This window comes from Fopius arisanus, unplaced genomic scaffold (assembly GCF_000806365.1).
Source record: "Fopius arisanus strain USDA-PBARC FA_bdor unplaced genomic scaffold, ASM80636v1 scaffold00002, whole genome shotgun sequence".
Lineage (NCBI taxonomy): Eukaryota > Metazoa > Arthropoda > Insecta > Hymenoptera > Braconidae > Fopius > Fopius arisanus.
The window spans coordinates 19,666-39,927 of record NW_011887741.1 but is presented as its reverse complement, the minus strand read 5'-3'; the positions used below and the strand labels follow the sequence as shown (position 1 = coordinate 39,927).

General features: G+C 33.9%; 3 protein-coding genes across 8 annotated transcripts in view; 2 read left to right on the top strand and 1 right to left on the bottom strand.

The window, feature by feature from the left end:
• Window positions 1-12,071, top strand: part of spdi (split discs) — a 28,663-nt gene extending 16,592 nt beyond the window's left edge. For 4 of the 6 annotated variants that reach the window (XM_011303019.1, XM_011303027.1, XM_011303009.1 and 1 more), the window contains 7 exons: window positions 2,796-3,806; window positions 4,030-4,465; window positions 5,468-6,937; window positions 8,171-8,365; window positions 8,563-8,739; window positions 9,597-9,985; window positions 10,780-12,071. In XM_011303019.1, coding sequence (XP_011301321.1) covers window positions 2,796-3,806; window positions 4,030-4,465; window positions 5,468-6,937; window positions 8,171-8,365; window positions 8,563-8,739; window positions 9,597-9,985; window positions 10,780-10,869 — 3,768 coding nt within the window. In that variant the 3' untranslated portion in view covers window positions 10,870-12,071. Of the gene's footprint in view, window positions 1-1,063; window positions 1,450-2,795; window positions 3,807-4,029; window positions 4,466-5,467; window positions 6,938-8,170; window positions 8,366-8,562; window positions 8,740-9,596; window positions 9,986-10,779 lie in introns of those variants that run through there. The other 2 variants (XM_011303034.1, XM_011303043.1) reach the window with 2 other exon arrangements.
• Window positions 12,072-12,176: 105 nt separating this feature from the next.
• On the bottom strand, window positions 12,177-14,961 carry HDAC3 (histone deacetylase 3). Its single transcript, XM_011302964.1, has 2 exons — window positions 13,911-14,961; window positions 12,177-13,715 (listed from the first exon to the last, which is right to left on the bottom strand). The coding sequence occupies exons 1-2, from the start codon at window positions 14,616-14,618 to the stop codon at window positions 13,122-13,124; spliced, it is 1,302 nt and encodes a 433-aa protein (XP_011301266.1). The 5' UTR covers window positions 14,619-14,961; the 3' UTR covers window positions 12,177-13,121.
• Window positions 14,962-16,032: 1,071 nt separating this feature from the next.
• Arl8 (ADP-ribosylation factor-like protein 8) overlaps window positions 16,033-20,262 on the top strand; it is a 5,372-nt gene continuing 1,142 nt past the window's right edge. The window contains exons 1-3 of the mRNA XM_011302952.1: window positions 16,033-16,248; window positions 16,334-16,516; window positions 19,489-19,805. Coding sequence (XP_011301254.1) covers window positions 16,394-16,516; window positions 19,489-19,805 — 440 coding nt within the window. The 5' untranslated portion in view covers window positions 16,033-16,248; window positions 16,334-16,393. The remainder of the gene's footprint in view (window positions 16,249-16,333; window positions 16,517-19,488; window positions 19,806-20,262) is intronic.

Genomic DNA, 20,262 nt, shown 5'->3' with positions numbered 1-20,262 from the left:
TATGCCTGAAGATCTTAACTAATGGCTCAACTCATGATTTATTTGGTATATTAAAATGAGAAAAATAGTTGTTAACTTCTCAATGGTCACAAAAATTATATAATAGAATCAAATAATTCACTTTTTTGTCTTAATTTTACATAACATGTAATTAAGAGCATATTTATTTCTTAAGAAACAGTAAATCGGTGCGAATCTACCAAAAGATTAAATTGACTAAAGTTACTTACTTTAAAAATATATTTTATTATTTTAAGTCTAACTTAATAAAAACAACCATTATTGGGGACAAAAAAATAGGTTCACTAAATTTTTCCAATTTTTTCTCGCAGTGTGTCGCATTTATCTTTGAGGCTCGTCGCGATTGACAATTAATCCAAAAACCACAAAGAATTTTTTGAAAATCACCAGAAGACGACATGATTACCCGCCTTTTTCTAAAACTCAATGAATCCTCAGATTCTCCAGGAAAACAAAACCTATCTTTTTTTTTCCGCATTCCTCAGGACGTTTTAGCCCCGAGACAGATGCTGAACCGTTGGGACAGCTGCCAGTCGTGCACATACACAAATAACTAAAGTCAAATAAAGAAAAAAAGAGGGGAAAAAAAGAAAAAAAAAATACAAAACGTGCGCGCACTCACACAACAAAACGCAAATACTTCTGATTAATTTCACATACTCATATGAAATACTAAATATTTATCCATACGAAAAACATACAAGTCCGAAAATCCAATGATTCATTGACTAAAATTTGAATTACGATGAGAACTTTTTTTTTTTTTATTTAAAAAACCCTGAAGAAAACACTTATTTTTTCAAAAGTTCAATATATTTTTTATGCGAAAAATGAAAGTTTTTCGTTGTCATTGGCTGTTTGTAACTTTGAATTTCATTATTTATTGCATAATTGTCGAATGAGGGAGACATTTTATGGTATATTAAAAATTGATGTGATAAATAAAAAACGGTTGTCTCTGAAGTTTGTTTACCGATCGAGTAAACTCACTCATACATACAAACCTCTGAATTCCGCCTTTTACAATAAGTATAACCCCGCGTCGAATGTTACGTAGAAAGCGTGTTCATGTGCCGAATTATTGAAGACATGAAAAACGTCATTTATCATCATTACTAGTGATTATTTCTCCAATTGAACACTGAGTTTGTCGATCGGTTTGTGTGATGGATAGAGTGATACAAGTGTTAAATGTACAATTGATTCTCAGGTGCTAGTTTTAAGTTCATAAACATAACCCTGACATCGTGACAGTTTGAGTTATTACCAGGGATTATTTATTTATTAGATTAAAGATGGTCATTAGGCCATTTGTGGGTAATTCTGGTTGACATTGTGTGCTGGTGGCATTGCAATTGAATATTGAGGAAAACGGAACACCTATTTGGAAATTGCCACTCGTCATGTGATTGTTTCATTACTGGGATGGTATTTATTTTTTATCCAATTTTGTCGTTAATTATTGATGGGAATTTTTTACATCCTTGCTAATGCATTTTCCGTTACTAGTATTCGATTTTTTTGGTGATATTTTAGATTTTGTTTTTTAGAGTTTGTGAAAGGCGGATGATCGCTAAATCCATTTTAACGTCTCAAATCATCATTTGTTGAAATACACGTGATCATGGAATTAGTTGTTCAATTCAGTAGTTGAGGACTAAATATCATGAATATTGATAATATTTAATTTGATATTTAAGTGCGTGCGCATTTATCTCGGTAAAAATTCATTTGAGAACAGATTTATTGTCATTTTTTCCTTGAATTATTCAATATCGGATTAATTCCGTGTTTGATATAAAATTGTGTAAATGTGAATTGATTTGATGAATATACTTTGATTGATTACAGAGTTCCGAATTTTCCTTGTTTCAATTAATTATTTGTTTATTGCTAGGCCCATTCAATTTATGGTTTGCAGAATAAATCATTGAGTTATATTTTTTCGCTGATTATTTTACGTGAGAAACTGCAAAAAATATTAATATCGAGTTCTGTTGAAATGTCTACATTGCCAATGATATAGATAATCATTTTTATCTCTTATTTACATGTTCTTTTTATTTTCTTGTGCAATCGACTGCAAAGTAGAGAGAAATGCAATATAAATAATAAATGCAAAAATTGAATACATGAAATTTATAGAACTATTTGAGAATTATCAGAATAAAAAAGCGAATTCACTTCGTGATGAATTGACGGAATATATTTCCGATTTTTAATAAATATAGCACAACGTTTATGGATTTTAATTGTTTCATTGCTGCAATTTTGCTTCCCAAAAAATACAAATTCTGAGAATTTTTCTTAATCTGTGAAATGTCTAAAAAAACTTAATAGAATTTTCTGATATAAAAAATATAACGTACATAGAACATTACATTCCACAAAATTCTGCGAAAAATTGTTTTTTATCGTTACCCATAATTAAACTCTTTTTATAATTTTTCCAAAAAAGAATTGCAGACTAGAATGATTAATTTATTCGAAACTGAATTAATCAGATATTATTAAGTCATAAACTTAAACATATTCATTAATAATTAACGAAAAGTTGAGCAACAAAAATCATTAAAAAAAGTCTTTCCCAACAATATGAAAAAACCAAGACTTCTGAAATATGGATGGGTAGGCAGAATAGTCCCCAGTTAATTTGTTAATAATAACTAGTTTTTAAAAATTAATATAGACTCCACTCTCAAGATTTATTTCTCCAAATTCGCAAAGCGTAGATATTCGAGTGCCTAATTAACAGAAATTGTTTGTATTTCCAGGAGCAACACACATTAGAAGTTGAGAGGCTGACGGAGGACAATCAGATCCTCCGGGCTCGTCTCCGAGATGTGGCCCATTCGCCTCTGTCCGATGCAGAGAAGCACCAGCTCTTGCAAGACGCAGCTCGTGATGAGTCCTCACTGCCCCCCAATGATCCATCAGCAACTCCCACCACAGATAATCCCAGATGTGCAACTCCAGAATGGGACAAGCGATCATCGAGTTCAGTATCGGAGGTCTCGGTTGCTTGCCTGCAGGACCGAATTCTCCAGATGGAGGAAACACATTACTCCACAAACGAAGAGCTTCAGGCAACGATTCAAGAGCTGAGTGATCTCCAGGCTCAATTATCAGAGCTTCAGACAGACAATGAAAGATTAACTGAGGAGAAGGGAGTCCTTCTGGAGTCACTCTGCAGGCAGACCGAAAAATTAGAGGACTCCAGGTCGAAGGTTGACACACTTCAGGGACTGTTACTGAGGGAGGAGAAGCCCCAGGACTCCTCAAAGGGTTACAACACAGAGAGGGAGCAAAAACTCGTAGATCTGCTGAAGAGTGCCCAAGAGGAACGTGAATCTCTTCTCCAGAAGTTGGAGGAACTCTCCAGTGAGTTGAAGGTTCTTCGTTCATCGGCTGAAGCTAGCACTGGAGAGGCTGAACGTTTAACCAAAAGGGTTCACCACCTGGAGGTTGCTGTGGAGGCTGGGAGTGCTGAGAGGAAGCAACTGGATGTGGAGCTTGTTGGGGCGAGGCAGGAGAGTGCCAACAGAAATATCGAGATCAGCAGGTTGGCAACCTTGTTGGATAATGCCAGGGCTAAGATTGAAGAGCTTGAGCAGAGTAGGCAGGTAGAGAGTAAGAGTGAAGCTGATGAGTTGCTTGATGCTGCCAGGAGGGAGAAGGATACACTGGAGACACAGGCTGCTGCACTCCAGGAACAATTGGCTAGAAGTCACTGCGATCATGATAGGTTGAGAGATCAGTACTCACAACTGCAGGAAGAGTATAAGGTGAGGGATACTAAAAAAAAAAATATTTTCTTGGAGTCTAGAAAATTATTCACGATTGTTTGTATTTTAAAAATCTTATTTCTCTCGTTTAATCACTCCCTGGCAGTTCTGATTAGGTTTTAATTTTGACAATGATATTGCATATCATTTTAGGGAATTATTATTTTTTTTGCATGTATCACTTGAAATCTGAAATTAAGATTATAATTTCTGATATTTCCAGGTAACGAGAAACAACGCAAAATCCGCGATCGACGATTTAGAATATCGTTTGAGCCAATTGAAGGACGAGAGACTGTCGGTGAATACTGAACTGCAACTAGTACGTGATTCACTTGCAGAGCTTCAAGCTCAGTGTCAGAGACACCTGGAGGACAAGCGTGAGCTGAAAGCTGCTCTGAGTGAGTCTCAGAGACGTGAACGAGAAGCTCAACTTCGACAATACGAGCTCGAGCGAAACCTCAGCGATGAGAAAAAATTGAGGCAGAGTGAGAGCGCAGAATGGGAGCAATTTCAAAACGATTTGTTGATGACTGTCAGAGTTGCCAATGACTTCAAGACTGAGGCGCAGTCCGAGCTGGAGAGAGTTGTCCTAGAAAATAAAACATTGAGGGATAGACTGAGGGCACTGGAGGGACAGCTGGAAAAACTGAATAAAGGTATTCATCGAATTGATTTACTTTTAGTCAATCTAAGAGTTTCCAGGATTATTTTGTAGATATCTTGGAATTTTATGGGCTTGAAATGTTTTTCATTCATTTATCAGATATCCTCTCAGAATATTTAATAATTGGGTGATTAACAGACGCCTAGGACCTATCAATTTCAAGAAAAAGTTCTTATAAATAATAATATTTTGGAGTACAACGATTTCTCAGAAAATTTTCGTATTGTTACTCATTAGTCATGATCGAGATAGCCTTCTTGATTGACATCAATGTACCTTGATGATGCAATCTTTGGCGATTGGATGATTATCTCGGTAATGAATGCTATAAAAAAGTATTGAGAGGTCTTTTTTTACTAGATAAAATTTTCAGCTATCAGCCCTCGTAAAGAAATCCGATTATTCGGATTGGCTGTCAAATTGGTTTTCAATAACTCTCTAAACAATTTTATGATGAAAATTATAAGATCTTTCATATATAAAGCATAAAGCTCTTCCATCGATTCCTCAAAATCCGTTTCTTCTTCAGACATTTACAAAATGATCCACGAATTCAATTCACACTCATCACATCAATTAAAAATCGATACTTACACTTTTGTGGTTGAAAGAGGCGAGGAAAATTCCCTGAAATCCACATAAAATTAATAACCAAGTACTGAACTAGAATAAGTGCACACTTTCTCGAGATGAGTTTTTCCCAAATATCTCGAGATTGACGGAACATATTGATATTTTGATAATGACCCCTTTTTTAGTGCTCACCTTTCTCTACAAAAAATATTCAATCAAAAATATTGCCATTTCCCGTCAATTCCGCGATATTCGCTAAAATCTCGCATCGAAAAATGCACTTCTGTTAGTTTACAGAGTTACTATTACTAATAATTTAAATAATCCCGGAATTCTGCGACTCTCTTTAACCACCAAATTGCATGAATGCACTGAACAATAATTACACTACATTTTCTTTACTTGTCCATAAAAAAACAAGCACAAACAGAGTTGTCAGACACATCAGACTTCAAAAACGATCGAAAAAATGTAATATTCCAAAGAGGAAGAACAATTCTCCGTAAACGAAGTGTCGAAGAAATGAAACTATTGGAAACTAAATCCGCAAGACCGCCGAATCACGAAAGAAGTGCATCAGTCTCTCAGGAAGAAGTCAAAGAGAACTCCCCGATCTATCGAAATCTCTCTCATCCAAACCTTCTAGACTCATCTCTGAGCGCAAAAACACTTCCCAAGCACAATCACATCGATTTCAACCCAAAAAAGCCCCTGGAAAGATCAAAAAACATGAAAAACACGAAGAACTTGTCCCTTGAGTCTATCCAGGGGATCCAGGGAATCGACGAGAACTCCTATTGGCTCCACGTATCCAACTCGAAGTTCCTTATTCCTCGAAAAAAGGAAGAGTCAAATGTCGGTAGATCAATGGATGATCTGAGATTCCAAGTGGATCCAGAGATGACGAGAATTTTACGTCAGAGCCTCGAGAAAAAATCTCAGAGTGAGACTAACGTAAGTCAAACATTGCGACAAGATTTATCGATAGCCCAGAAAAATATCGGGGAAAGGGAAATTGATAAGATTGTGGAGGCTAAACCAATCGTTATCGATAAGAGCGGAGTTGTGAAGGATTATGCGATAACAACGGAATTAGTTAATCCTAATCCACATTTGATTATGGCTCCGAAACTTTATGTTCCTCGATTGTCCTGTGATAATATTGATGATGAATCATCGGATGAGGTTTATCCTGAGATCAAGGAAAGTAAACCGAAGAAGACCGTGAGGTTTATCGAATCGAATGGAAAGTCCGATGATTTAAAATTGTTGGATAATTCCAGAAGAATTGAAGGATTGAATGATAAAGTTATTAATCAGTCGAATAACTTGCAGAGATCAATTAGTGAACCTTTGAGGGACGTAAAGTCCTCTAAGGTTGGAGAACTTGATGATGAATTGAGACGTAAGAAGTATTGCACATCCATTAAGGATGAGTTTAGACGAGGATCGAGTTCTGAGTGGATGAAATCAGATAAATCGACGCAGGATGTGAGAGCTGAAGTTTCGAGTGCCGAATCGAATGATTCAGATGTTTTCACATTTGATTTACCGATGATAGGTTTGGAGCGGTCTGAAGAGCTCAATCAGAGATTGAAGAGAAATAATATAAACAGTGCGATGAATAATGGTAGAGAATTGAAAATAAATAGCAACAGGCCAATCCCTTCACCGAGGAAGTTCGTACATTTTGAAGAATCCATGGGGGGGAATATCGATAAATCAATCGTATCGTCGTCGAAATGTTTAGATAGAGACTACTCAGTACTTCAGGCAGATGCATCAAAACGAAGAGTGAGAAATAACTTTATGGGGAGAACTTTATCGTTGCGGGAAAAGTTTGAGTCTATTTTGGAGGACGTTGAGTTGAGGCCTGAGAGAACGATGGGAGGTACGAGATTAAAACAAGAATTTAAATGAATATCGGTGAGAAAATGGTGGATAACTTGAGATAAGTCCAGGAGATAAGAGTGCGCTAATCTTTTTGCGCATCTCTGACGAACAAATCAATAAATTTTCGCGTGGGAAATTTGATTTCTTGGGAAAAGGGCCTTATCACATTTTATCACGAAATTACTTGTTGACTAATAGATTAAATTTTTTTTATTTTATGAGGAGAAGTTTCACATTTTTTTTGATTATTGTAAATTTATCAATTTTATCAAAATTAAAATCAATTATTTGTGACGTCAGCCTCGATAATTTTAGGTGATATTGGAGTTTAATAATTGAATAAAATCTTGTTAGCATATTTTTTTAGTTTTTCGGCCAAAGGTCGTATCACTATTTTTCGAAAGAAATTCGTTGAAAATTCGTAGATTGAAACCTAAAAAAAAGTCTCGGAAAGTTATTTTTCGATGATGTAGAATAATCTGAAACATCGAGATCCTCTCCCTCCAAAAAAAAATAGATACCACTGAGTGAATTTTCCTGGTGAACTACAAAAAATAGTGATATGGCCATTTAGTCGAAGGGACGACATATCTCCATGAACCTTTTGAGATATTGACAGATAAATATCTATGAAACCTGGACTTATTGTGGAGTTTCACTATGTGCGCCGTCTGTACGCTTAAAATTCATAAATTACAGAAACTTCATGTGTTGGGGCCAAATGTTGCATAATTGTCGATTTAATCTCTGCCATTGAGTCTGGAGAATATGAAATATTGGAATTATAGGGAGTGATTCATGTGCCAACTCGTCCGCCTACGGGAAATCTGAAGACCTTTTGCCCTTTTCCGTTGTGTGCTTTTTTGTTACTCGTCTCTTGTCTGTCAACTTTTGCTTTATGGTTTTTATTTTTGTTCTATCCACGTCTACATTCATTACGTCAATTTTTTGTCTTGGGTAATTGTGTTTATTTATTTTTGTTCCTATTATAATTTTGTGTCTCCAATTGTGAAATATTTGTGGGGAGAATCCAGTGGTGAAGTATAATGAACAGAAGATTACTGGGATTTTCTAGAAAAAAAAAAAAATTCTATTCAAATTCTTGTTTCTTCGCACAAATATTAAATGAATTTTCCATCAATTTACGGATTTAAATTGGTACTATCTTCTGTTCTTTATTACTTCAGTTTTCTGTGACGTATTTTTTCATTTAATTTTTTCAATGTTTTAGCCAATCAGAAAAATCCCACACCCCCACCTCCTAGACCTGTGAGTGCACCTACAGAGACCCAGCAGAGTGTTTTAACAAGTGTTCAGCAGGAAATGGCTGCTAGGAGGAAGGCAAATATTTCGAGGCAGGATTCTAGGCTCTCAGTTAAATGTTTAATCGAGAGTATTGAAAATGCCACTAAACAAGCCAAAGCTGGTGGGTTTTTCCAAATTCTTAGATTATCATATTTTTAAAAAAATGAAGTTACCACTTGATGAAAATGTTATTACACAGTTACTCACATAATTCTTTTTCTTTTCTACTTGAAATCTACTTTAAATTGACAAGTGATTCAAACTTTTTCTCTTAGATTAATTTCAAAGTTTTCTATTTTGATTTTTAATCTGTTCTAGGACCTGGTAGCCGAAGCAGTTCCACTTCGTCGTTGAATTCCATTGGGACCAATGATATTTTATCGTTAAAAGCACCTCTAAGAGATCAACAACAGATTAATAATTTAATTTGTGCTGCTAACCCAACGAATAATAATAAAACACAATCTACTGGCAATAGGAAACTGACATTATCAGGTAATAATGAACTGTGATCATCATTGAAGTTTTTTTGATTGGATTTGGTAGTCGAGTGGTGGAGAAAAGAGATACATTCGAGATTGGTGTAGAATTTATTCGATAGAACAAATTATTTTTGTAACTTTTATGGGAATTTTAGAAAGACTCTGTATTTTTTAAATATTTTTTTATTCTTTCAATACCTCAATTAATAGTTTTAAATTTCATGAAGCCTTTTATGAAGAAAATGAATTGATTTTTCTCTAAATGGTAATTATTCCAATACATTTTATCACAGATTCAAAAAACAATGTATGACTTTTTGTTTTCATTTTGTGGTTGAAAATATTTTCAATTTTCCTTAGTCATAAGAAAATCATTTCAGTGCAAAGATGATAAAAATCTTGAGACTTTTTTTGTTTAAATTGTTATGGTGAATAGTTAAAAAATGAAGTTGCAAAATGATCACTTTCTATTTGAGATTGTCCGAGAACTTGAGATAGAAATTATTGAAATTTGAATAACTGTTCGCGTGTCTAAATGAAGCGTTACGCATTTTATTTTTTTTCAATCAACGGCTGGATATTTTTCCAAATAAAAATTGTTATAGAAGTCGCACCATTGAATACAGACAAAAAAAAATTAAATCGATCGGCCGTTTTGTTTTCGGGGAATAACAACAGAAAGTTGATAAATTTCCATAATTAAGAATAGTTAGACCGGAAAATATATAGTTATATTTCAGCTATGCATACACAATGCAATCAATCAAGTGAAATTGTGCACTTTCAGAGGATTGTGCTTTAATCCCAGCCTTTTTAGAGAGACAAGCGACAGCAACCTTAAGTAATGAATGGTAATTTGTTGTTTCCCAGAATCACAAAAATCATCAGGACCAGTGAGCCTGAGTGCCGGTGAACTGTTGGACTCAGCAGCTTTGAATGCAAAGGCAATTGACTTTGTACGAAGGAACAGTGTGACTGATCTCTCTGAACGGAAAGATCCACTGTGTGGTCTCGTAAAGAATGGAGGATCCAAGCGGAATGCTTTATTAAAATGGTGTCAGAATAAAACTGTTGGCTACAGGAATATTGATATCACCAACTTCAGTAGCTCCTGGAACGATGGACTAGCTCTCTGCGCTATTCTTCACTCTTATTTACCTGATAAAATACCGTATGACTCACTGAGTCCATCTGAGAAGCGCAGGAATTTCTCACTGGCATTTTCTGCAGCCGAGAGCGTTGGAATCCAAACTACTCTGGTGCGTAAATATTTAATCAAGCTTTATGTACAGCTCAAATTCTTTGATTACAATATTAATTCCTTTTTTTCCTCAAATTTTTCATAGCAAGACTTGAGAAAAATGTCAATTAAATTTTTTTCACGGAATTTCTTTCTTGACAAAAAATTCCTTCCGTTTTTTTGACATTGAGTTAACAAAATAATTACTATTTTATAACAAATTTCGAAGTTCATCCACTGAATTCATTCTCGTAATGAATCAAATATGAGAAGATTTTGCAATGGGAATTTTATTTGGACAATTCAATCTATTAATTTCCATTTCTGAACCAAGAATAATAGTTTATATCATGCGAGCGATAGACCCAGGGTTTACTTGTAATCCTAGATTAATTTTTGTTCAATTACATTTAATTAAAGAAGAGTAAACAAAAAAGTGCGTCAAATGCTAGTAAACATTATTTCCGTCATATTAAGGAGTTAAATTCTTACGGTAAATTAAAACATTATTGAAAACTCAGGAACACTTCCAGCAAATCCGATCATATTTTTATATAACAATGTTCAAAGAATAATCTGCCTATGTTTTCCGTTCTTTAGAGGCAAAATGTTAAAAAATTAGGATTAAAGTTGAATATGATTTTTCTTTTTGCATTTTTATTTCGCAATTTAATTGGATAATTCTAAAGCAGAAGATGTTAGAGAGTATTTTAATTGTATCGTTGGAATTCAATTTTCGATCGTAAAAGGCTATCGGATCAAATTTAACAATTAAGGACAACGGAATGAATATTTTTATTGAAATTGTTGCAGAATATTGGAGACATGTGTCAACTAGAACGTCCCGACTGGCAGCAAGTGATGACCTACGTAACGAGCATCTACAAGCACTTTGAGACATGAACGTGCATCAAAATAAAAAATAAAAAAACTTGCGATTTATTTAAATAATATTTTGAGTGAAAGATGGCATCTAGTCAATCGAAACTCTGAAAATCGATTCAAAGGTACGGAAAATGAATGAGAAAAGGCAGGAAATAATGAAACACTGAGGAGCATGTGACGTGCGCCATAAGAAATATGACTAACTTCTTTTTAACTAAATGAGACTGATAAAAGCACCGACTACATGAAGTGTATTTTGAGCATTTTTGTCGTCCACTTAAATGGATAGAAAAACTATTGAGAAAAATATCTCCACGTAATTGTTTATTCCGTTGAATGTTAACAGGGAGAATGGAGAAAAAATATCTTCAATTGAAGTGGTGAAACACAGTAGTGACATTTTGAATCTTTTAATTATCGGATCATTTAAAAAACAAGTCGTTTTAAGGAAATCATCTACTTATTCAATTGGCAATGGAATGTTGCAACACCAAATTTTTTTCAATATTTTCCTGTTATTTATATTATTATCAAAATAATTCAACAAATAAGAATTGATTATGAATTCCGATTGAGTATTAAATTTGGAATATTTGTTATTCAATTAATTGATTTCAAAGGAAATTATAGACAGATCTTGTTTGCAGCTGATGAAATTCTTAATGAACGATATCTTTAGCATTTTTTTAAAATCCATTATTTAATTTCGTTTGACCATTTCAGTGCATATTAAATCCTCGGAAAAATTGATTGATTGTGTAATATGAGTATTCCCCTATCGTATTATTTTTAATTTAATCTGATAGTTGCCACTCCCTTATAAAAGTAGTACGTAACATATAATTGATGAAGACAAATGGAACAAACTGTATAGGAATTGGATAGTCTTAAGTCACCTAATTTATTCTATTTAGTCACATCTAGTATTTTTAATTGGATAATCCTCCACAAATGAAGATTTAAATGAGTTCGATGTTTACTTATTGGATTGAAACTATTTTCACGTCTTTTTTAAACGAATGATTTTTTTTTAATTTCAAGTGAAATCGTTCACGATCCTTCGATGATTAAGAACTCTGTGATATAGTATTTATCGTTGATTGACTTGTTCTATGCCCATAATGTCCCCCGCGATTGATCCAATTGGATCGTTATATTTTATTATACAGAATTAAAATATATTCATTGAATAAACGAAACAAATGTGAGCTGCAATGGAATTGTTAGTTTACCTTATATCGTTATTATAACCCTTTGTTACTTACCCAACTCCTGCAGACAAATTATCATTGTATTTTTATTATTAAAAATATGAATATGAAAACAGAATTTGATAACTTAAAGAAGTGATTTGATAGTTTAAAGAAAATGGTCTGTCCAATAAATTTTGTCTTGACTATAAATGACTTTAAAAAAATTATAAAAGTTTTGATGTTACTTTCACATTACCAGAGATTTTCTACAACTTTTAATTTTAATCATTAACTGGGATTTCTAATTTTGATTAAGTGGTTCAGAAATTGGATTGGAGGATCAATCCATATTTATTAATTAATAGATTTGCCAGATAATTATCTCACATTTTTTTTAAAAATCGTCTCAATTATTTTATTTGTAGTTACAATAAAACATCTCTCAAAATTCATATTATTTACATTGAATGAAAGATTCTCAAAATAAAAAGTAGAAAATTATGTACAGAATTCACTGGCAAATAACCTGAGATGAGTCAAGAACTGATTGTAGATTATCTTGCAATTATTGGAGGAAGAGATGTAAAAAAAATCAGAAGGATATTCCGAGTAAACAATTGTCCCATAAAAAGGAAAAGGCTAAAATGTTTGTGCTGGCACGTCATTAAAATGAACATGATCAAAATTTGCAAGTCATAAGAGAAAACCGTAAAGCTTTCCGTAAATTAATTTTCGTAAACAATTATCTCCGCTGAACCCAATAATTCTTCGAATAACAATAGACCAGAAAAGAAGGAATAAAATGGCACAAGTCAATTGCAAAAAACATTGATAGGTATCTCCAAAACTAACAGCCATATCGAAATTTTTGTGAGGTGTTTTTTCGCAAAAGGACTTTTTAAAAATTCTCTCTTTTTAGTTGTCGATAGATGTATCTACCAAAAAAGAAACAAATCTTAGAATAAAATTGACTTATTGCATTCTTTCAAACTGAACTGCCAAAAAAAAACTGTGCCACTCATTTCTTTCCTCCACGCAACCACGAAACTGACTCCAGGCCCCTAAAATCCGTTAAAATCACGACTCAGACACATCCATTTTATCCTGATCCTTGTCCCCCGCGTAATACTCATTAGCAGGCTCAATGATTTTATCAGTATCCTGAGTATTATGCCTGGAATCAGGATCAGGTTCCGGTTGCCTGTCGTCCTCAGGTGGTAGTGCATCACAAGGTACATCCTGCATCTGCACAGAAGGAGAATGCTGGACCATTTTGAGATTATCATAAACATGTCTCGTGATAGCCTCAAGGTATTGTTTGCTGTTGGCATTATCCTGCCTCGTGACGACCTCAGGATGAAGTGTAAAGTCAGGAGCAAAGTACTCTAGGTATTCTGTGTAAGGAAGTTCATTGCTGATTTGTTCATCGAGGAGGAGAGATGTCTCGTAGGTCCAGCATCTTGCAACGTTTCTCAGAGTGTATCCACCTCCTCCAACCGTTAATAACGGGACGTTCAGGTCTCGAACGAATTTTACGCATTCTCCGTGGCCTTTTGTACTCAGACTGAAACAACCGAGTCGATCATTCGCGAGGGAGTCTGCCCCACATTGCAGGACTATTGCCGTTGGCTGAAAAAACTCCATCACGTGGGAAATCACTGGCTTGAATACCTGAAATATTTGATAATGTTAGGAAAATTACAATAAAATTAAATAAGCTTAAGAGACCAGAATATTTCCTCAACTTTTATAATAACTTTTGTTCTTGTTGAATATTTTAAGAATGTTCTGCTCCTTTTTAGCGAAATATTCAGATATTGCCCCAATTAATGCCCATTATTAATAATGCTCGACAATATTACTTACCTGTACATAACTCGCATCATCAATGCCCTCTTTCAAGGGCACATTAACAGAGTAATACCTGCCACTCTCAGCTCCAATCTCATACATATCCCCAGTTCCAGGGAAAAAGTAGTTTCCATACTTGTGAAAAGACACAGTCATGACCCTGTCAGTCAAATAAAACGCCTCCTGGACCCCATCTCCATGATGAACATCAATATCAATGTACAAGACTCTGGCATGATACTTCAAGAGCTCTAGAATAGCTATGACGATATCATTGATGTAGCAGAAGCCAGAGGCCTCGAACTTCTTGGCATGATGCAGTCCTCCACTCCAGTTGACAGCGATATCACAGCAATTATTATTGAGCTTAGTAGCACCTTCCAAAGATGCTCCAGTGTACATCGAGCAGAAGTCAAAAAGTCCCTCGAAAACTGGACAATCATCTCCAACGTTGAAATGACTCAAGTACTTGGTGTAAGCTTGGAGATTCTGGGGTGTGACTCGTTGGAGAAAATCCACGTATTCGTCCGAATGAAATCTACACATGTCGTGGGTACTTGCACGATATGGACGGTAAATCTGCATTTTTTTGTGAAGCCCATAATTAAGAACTAGTGAATGAATCACTGAAAGTCTGTGGGGCTTCATCGGATGACCTGGACCATAATGGAAATTGCCCACGTCAGGGTTGTAGAAGTACGAGACCTTTTTGTTGTAGGACATCTTGGTGGAGAGGTTAAACTAGTCGATGTCACTTCATCATCGGATTTACTGGGACGTTCAACTATTTCTTCAAACTCTGGATTTTTTCGTCGATCTCTGGATTGCCTCGACACTGTGTTGTTAATGGTTTGATGGATTTTTACACTAGGAGGCAGACGCTGGTGGCCAAGACGCTGTTGTCATTTTTTTTCCGGTTGTTTCTCGTTTATTTTTTTTTCGGTTTTTTTTCTCCAGCTCACGAACAGCGACTTCCGCGGTGAAGAGAAGAAGTATTAAAAGGATTTTTGATTTTTGTGGCTTTTTCGAGTAAATATCAATTTATATAATAGATTATAAATTTCCCTGTGATGAGTAATTTCGGGCGATGGATGACGGGCAGTTGAGACCCATATTTATGGACTAATTAAGGATTAATAATGATATTCATGATTTTTACTACTGAGTGGAAGAATTGTATTCGCAGAATCCGAAATTTCAATTATTTTTTATTGGGATTGATCAAGACTTTTACCTTCACGAATCTCAATATACGGTTTGCATTTTATTTTACTCAGAAAAATTATCAAATAAATTATAAAAACCACGACTCAAATATATTACACTCCAATTAATCATCGGAATAAATAATAATTCGAAGAATAGAGCAATTGTCCTAGGAAAAATCACTGATTCAGATTTCTCTTTCTATTACTGCGATTTATTAAAAAATAATTTAAATAACAGAAAAGCTTATTGAGTGGACGATAAAAAAATTCATGGAATTGTCAAGATCTTGTTGGATTAAAATAAAAAATAATTAAAATAAGACCATCAACTTTAATAATACAAAATATTCAGATTACTCCGATGATTTCAATCTATTTGTATCCAATCAATAAAACTTTCTCAGTTAAAAAAAAATTGTTATTACAACTATTTATAAACCTAAAAAATGCTGAGAATACTCTTAAGAGCATAAAATATAAACAAATTTTTCTCTTAATAAATAAAAATCGGGCGATAAGAATACGAGTTATTGGACACAACCGGGAGAATATAAAAATAATAGAATCTTTGAGATAAACTGTAAAAAAAAAGAAAATCTCATGCTCTATTGTGTATTTCATTGTGTGGATTCACTAAAACACAAAATTAAAAGATGATCAATTAAAAAATCGTTAAAAAAAATCAAAAGACTCGGTATCCCTGTCTATAATCCCTGACAACAAAAATAAAAATACTCTTAACTATGAATTCACCTCTCATTACTGCGATTCATCCTCATTGCAAATAATCATTTAATGAGTTTATTGAAATGGTCATTAGCAACGTCTGGAACCGGCAATCATCTATTTATTTTTGTTTTATCTACCGCCCACAATCAGCCAAGGGGCTCCATCTGTCCACAATAAATTCAACCTTCACCACGAGAAATAAACCAATGGAATTTTTCTTCGTCTTTTTTTTCTTGCTTATGAATCATTATTAGAGAAGAGTTAATTGTTTAAGCCGGAGGATGAAGAGCTTTTGTTGTCGTTTTATCGAGTTATTTTTGAAGTGATTTGTTGATAATAATAATTTCCAAGAAGTGAGTGGAGGTGGAGAAAAAAAAAGTTTAGTTTCCATGTGTCTGTGAATTTGGAGAGACTTGGTTGGTGCCTAGTCGATGATTACATGTCAAAAACTTCGAGTCCGGTGCTTTTTCTTCAATCATACAATTATTTATATTTTTTCAGCTAATACTGTTGCGGGATTGTACTATTTTTTTTTTTGCAATCTTGTGAGAAGGCGACAATATGTTGGCGTTGATCAACAGAATTCTTGACTGGTTCAAGTCACTTTTTTGGAAGGAGGAGATGGAGTTAACACTCGTCGGCCTACAGTACAGTGGAAAAACCACTTTCGTTAATGTCATTGCGGTATGATCACTGTTTTTATTCATTCGTATTCATTTTTATTGTACTATTTGAATATTCTAGGCTGCAAGTGCTAGAGAGTTGGCCCAGGAGTTATGAAGAAATTTCAAATCGTTTTCTGTCTCTGGGGTTAGACCGCATAGTGTGTGTAAAATAACTCCAAGGGTTCTTGAAAAGGGGTGGATCTTTGGAATTTTCCGTGAGGAAGTTTTGAGGGTGTGAATTTTTACAGTCAAAAAAGAAAACTCCCTTTTTCTCCATTTTTCCCCCCTTTTTTTTCACGTCAACTTCATTTTGGAACAGTTTTTCGGATTTTTAGAATATTTTGGGAGAGTTAAAAGTGTTGCTTGTTTGGGGAAAGTATTTTCTTGCTGAAAGTCATTTTGTGTTTTGAATTGCAGTTCTGAGGATTTTATTTGTCGCAGATTTTTGAGGAAGACGGAGAAATGTCATCCGGAACTTTTGACGTTTCAGTTAATTATGCATTTATTTCCGGAGTGGGAGTTTAGCATAAAATGTCAGAATTAATTCTTTGTGGATGAGGAAATTTGTAATATCTCGAGAGAATATTTATACGGTTTCCTGTTTAATTATTTTTGATTGGACAATGTTCTGTTTAACCAGATGTCATTGCGATGAGAGGATCTCCTCATTTTTTGGAAAGAATTTAGTTGCAACGTGTCACTTCTAGAAGGAAATTTCGAACGATATTTAAAAAGAATATTCTTTGGAATAAAAATGATTCCGTAAATTGATTTAATTATTAATTGAAAGTAATTCATTGACTTAATCATTACGAAAAATTTCATTTTCAATATTGATTCATTAATGTATTTTTTTAATGAGTGGGCGGCCGTATGTGGAACTTAAAACGGATTTTGAAAAATAGAAAATTATATTTTGAGAGTAAAAGGATTCTAATTACTTTGGATGGAATTAGGTACTAATTTTAATAATGCAGTCGCTATTGAAGTTATTGCTTGTCTGGAACAGAACATTATTTTCAGGGGAGAAATCGGAAATTTTATAGATTTACAGTTGAAATTTCAGTAGAGGATATCAACGCAACTATTGATTCTGTTAATGACGCCTTTTCAGTGGGAGAAGTCAATATCCAAATGAAAGGTCTAACAATTAATTGTAGAATCATTTACTATCAAAACTTCCTTCTGTTCCTTATGAACTCGAGGATGAAAGAGTCCCCGAAATTTTTTTAATCATTTTTTGTTTTACTACTTCTTTCATAGTCGTAACGAAACTTTCGAGATTTATTTCTAAATAAAAAAGATAAATTTATTCCTAAATAATAAACAACACATTTGAATTCAAACGTGCAATCAAGGATTAATTTTTTCGTTCTCTAACAATCTAATAAAATCAGAATCTAATAAAATAGAATCAGAATCTAATAAAAAAATTATCTCGCAAAAACTGCTCTTTGGAGTAGAACTAAGTGAATGACAGTCGCTAATTAAAATACTACAGGTTTTAATTTTGGCACTGAAACTTGAATGTCTGAGTGCCATTGATTATTTAATTTACCGCTTCACTCCAGAACCAATTACCGAGAAAAATACGTGCAATTATCTCTGCAGTCATACAAAACTTCGACGGGTTCTAAAAAAAATTGATTAGTTAGAAAATTCCTTGATTAAAGTTAACATAGACTCTATAATCAAATATCTTTAAAAAAATATGAAATATCGAAGTAATTAAATTCAGCTTCAATTTTAAACTGACTCCAGCTCGGAAACCTTTACTAATTACTGATTCTTTATTACTGCACATTATTGTAATTTATTCTCTCGTCGTCACACAAATGATTGTAGAAACTTGAGACCTATTAAGCTTATATTTCGAATTTTCTGAATGTTGCGTCATTCCCCTCGCAAAGTTCCTAACAAAACACATTAAATAAAGAGAACTAAGTTTGTTTATAATAAATCTGGTAATCATAAGACGTACTATTGGAAATAGGATAGTTAAATTAATTAAAACACAGTTAATAAATTCTAATCACCATTTCTTTATTAAAATCGCAGGAGGAAGAATATCGTCTGAACTCTATCAATATCCCCAAGAGACTAAAGATTAGCCACAAAAATCATAAGAACATTCGTCACCAAAGAAAGAACCCTACAATGGTTTCTTGTGAAACCATTGTTTATGTTCATACAAACTCTGAGGCGACTCCGTGGAGCCCTCCATATCGATTCATTTTTGTAATCATCGCAAAATCAGTTCAATATATTTTTATGAATTTTAACTTGATATTCTAACAAAAGGAATAGCAAAAATATTTGATTTAGGCAGTACATAGAGCGACAGTATAAATAATTTATGATACATTCAGTACATTAAACAATAAAAAAAGTACTATTCCATAGACTCTCGCCTTTTTACAAGGGTGACGTCTTCAGTTGATGATTTCAGCGGGAAGCATTGAAATATTCCACTGCAACGTGGAGTTGCAGTTAGCAGGCGATTCGTCAGAAGATGATTTATAATTATGAGTAATTTTATGACTTACCCAGTTATTCTAGAGTTCATCATTTCCTTCAACCATTTGTTTTAATATTTTCTGTTAGTACAATAATGTCGTATAGTAATTCTCTGATCAAGTGGTAATCTAGGATAACTGCATTTTTTTTCAAGACCAGTTATTACCGAATATCGCGGAATTGAAGGAAGATAGCGATATTTTTCATTATACATTTTTTGTAGAGAAAAGTGAGAGCGAAATAAAATGCATTTACGAAAATATTAGTATCTGCCTTCAGTCCCGAGATATTTGAAAAAAACTCATCTCGAGAAAATGTGCACTTATCCTAGTTTAACAATTTGTTACAGAATTCACGTTTAACTTTTTACACTTCATGAGAGAACCCAAAGTCTCCCTCGAGCGTATCAATAAGGGCGATTATTAGTCGTGATGATTAATTCTTCTGATCGTCTGTTTTAATTTTTTTTTTCAGTCTGGGCAGTTCAGCGAGGATATGATTCCCACAGTAGGCTTCAATATGCGTAAGATAACGAAAGGAAACGTCACTATCAAAGTCTGGGATATTGGTGGCCAGCCGAGATTCAGATCCATGTGGGAGAGATATTGCAGAGGTGTCAATGCCATTGTTTACATGGTGGATGCCGCTGATTCAGAGAAAATTGAAGCTAGTCGCAATGAGTTGCACAATCTGTTGGACAAGCCACAGTTGTCAGGAATACCAGTTTTAGTGCTCGGGAATAAGAGAGATTTACCACATGCTTTGGATGAGAATGGACTTATAGATAGAATGTAAGTTGTATATTTTAATTCGAAGCAAGTCGCACGTTATTTTTATATTTTCTACATTATCGTTTCTTTACTAATTAGTGATATACTCTGGAATTGATTGAAATTATTGGAGGAATCTCAACAATTGGTATTATTATAGTTAATCGTTACCATTTCTGGATTACACTAAAAGGACATCGTGATCATTCTCTTATTTTAATTATTATTCTGTTCATTTAGTATTTTTCCAAGTATATCGGTAAAAATTATTCCTTAATGAATCGGAGTAATCAGAGAATAACTGGCTTAATTTTTTCATCTCACGATTTTCTCGGTTCTTTATAAGGAAATTTCTCTCATTTTTGGATTATTATTAACTATTTTTATTAATTCGAATATAATGTTAATTGTATATTATTCATTGGATGACGTAAATTAATTACATAGTTAATTTAGCAATTAAAACTCACGCGGTACT

Bases quoted from the DNA above. Each gene is read 5' to 3' on its own strand.
- HDAC3 (XM_011302964.1), bottom strand. From the start codon at position 14,618: ATGTCCTACAACAAAAAGGTCTCGTACTTCTACAACCCTGACGTGGGC. The intron at 13,716-13,910 runs GTAAGTAATATT...CAAATATTTCAG, and splicing joins ATGATGCGAGTTATGTACAG to GTATTCAAGCCAGTGATTTC.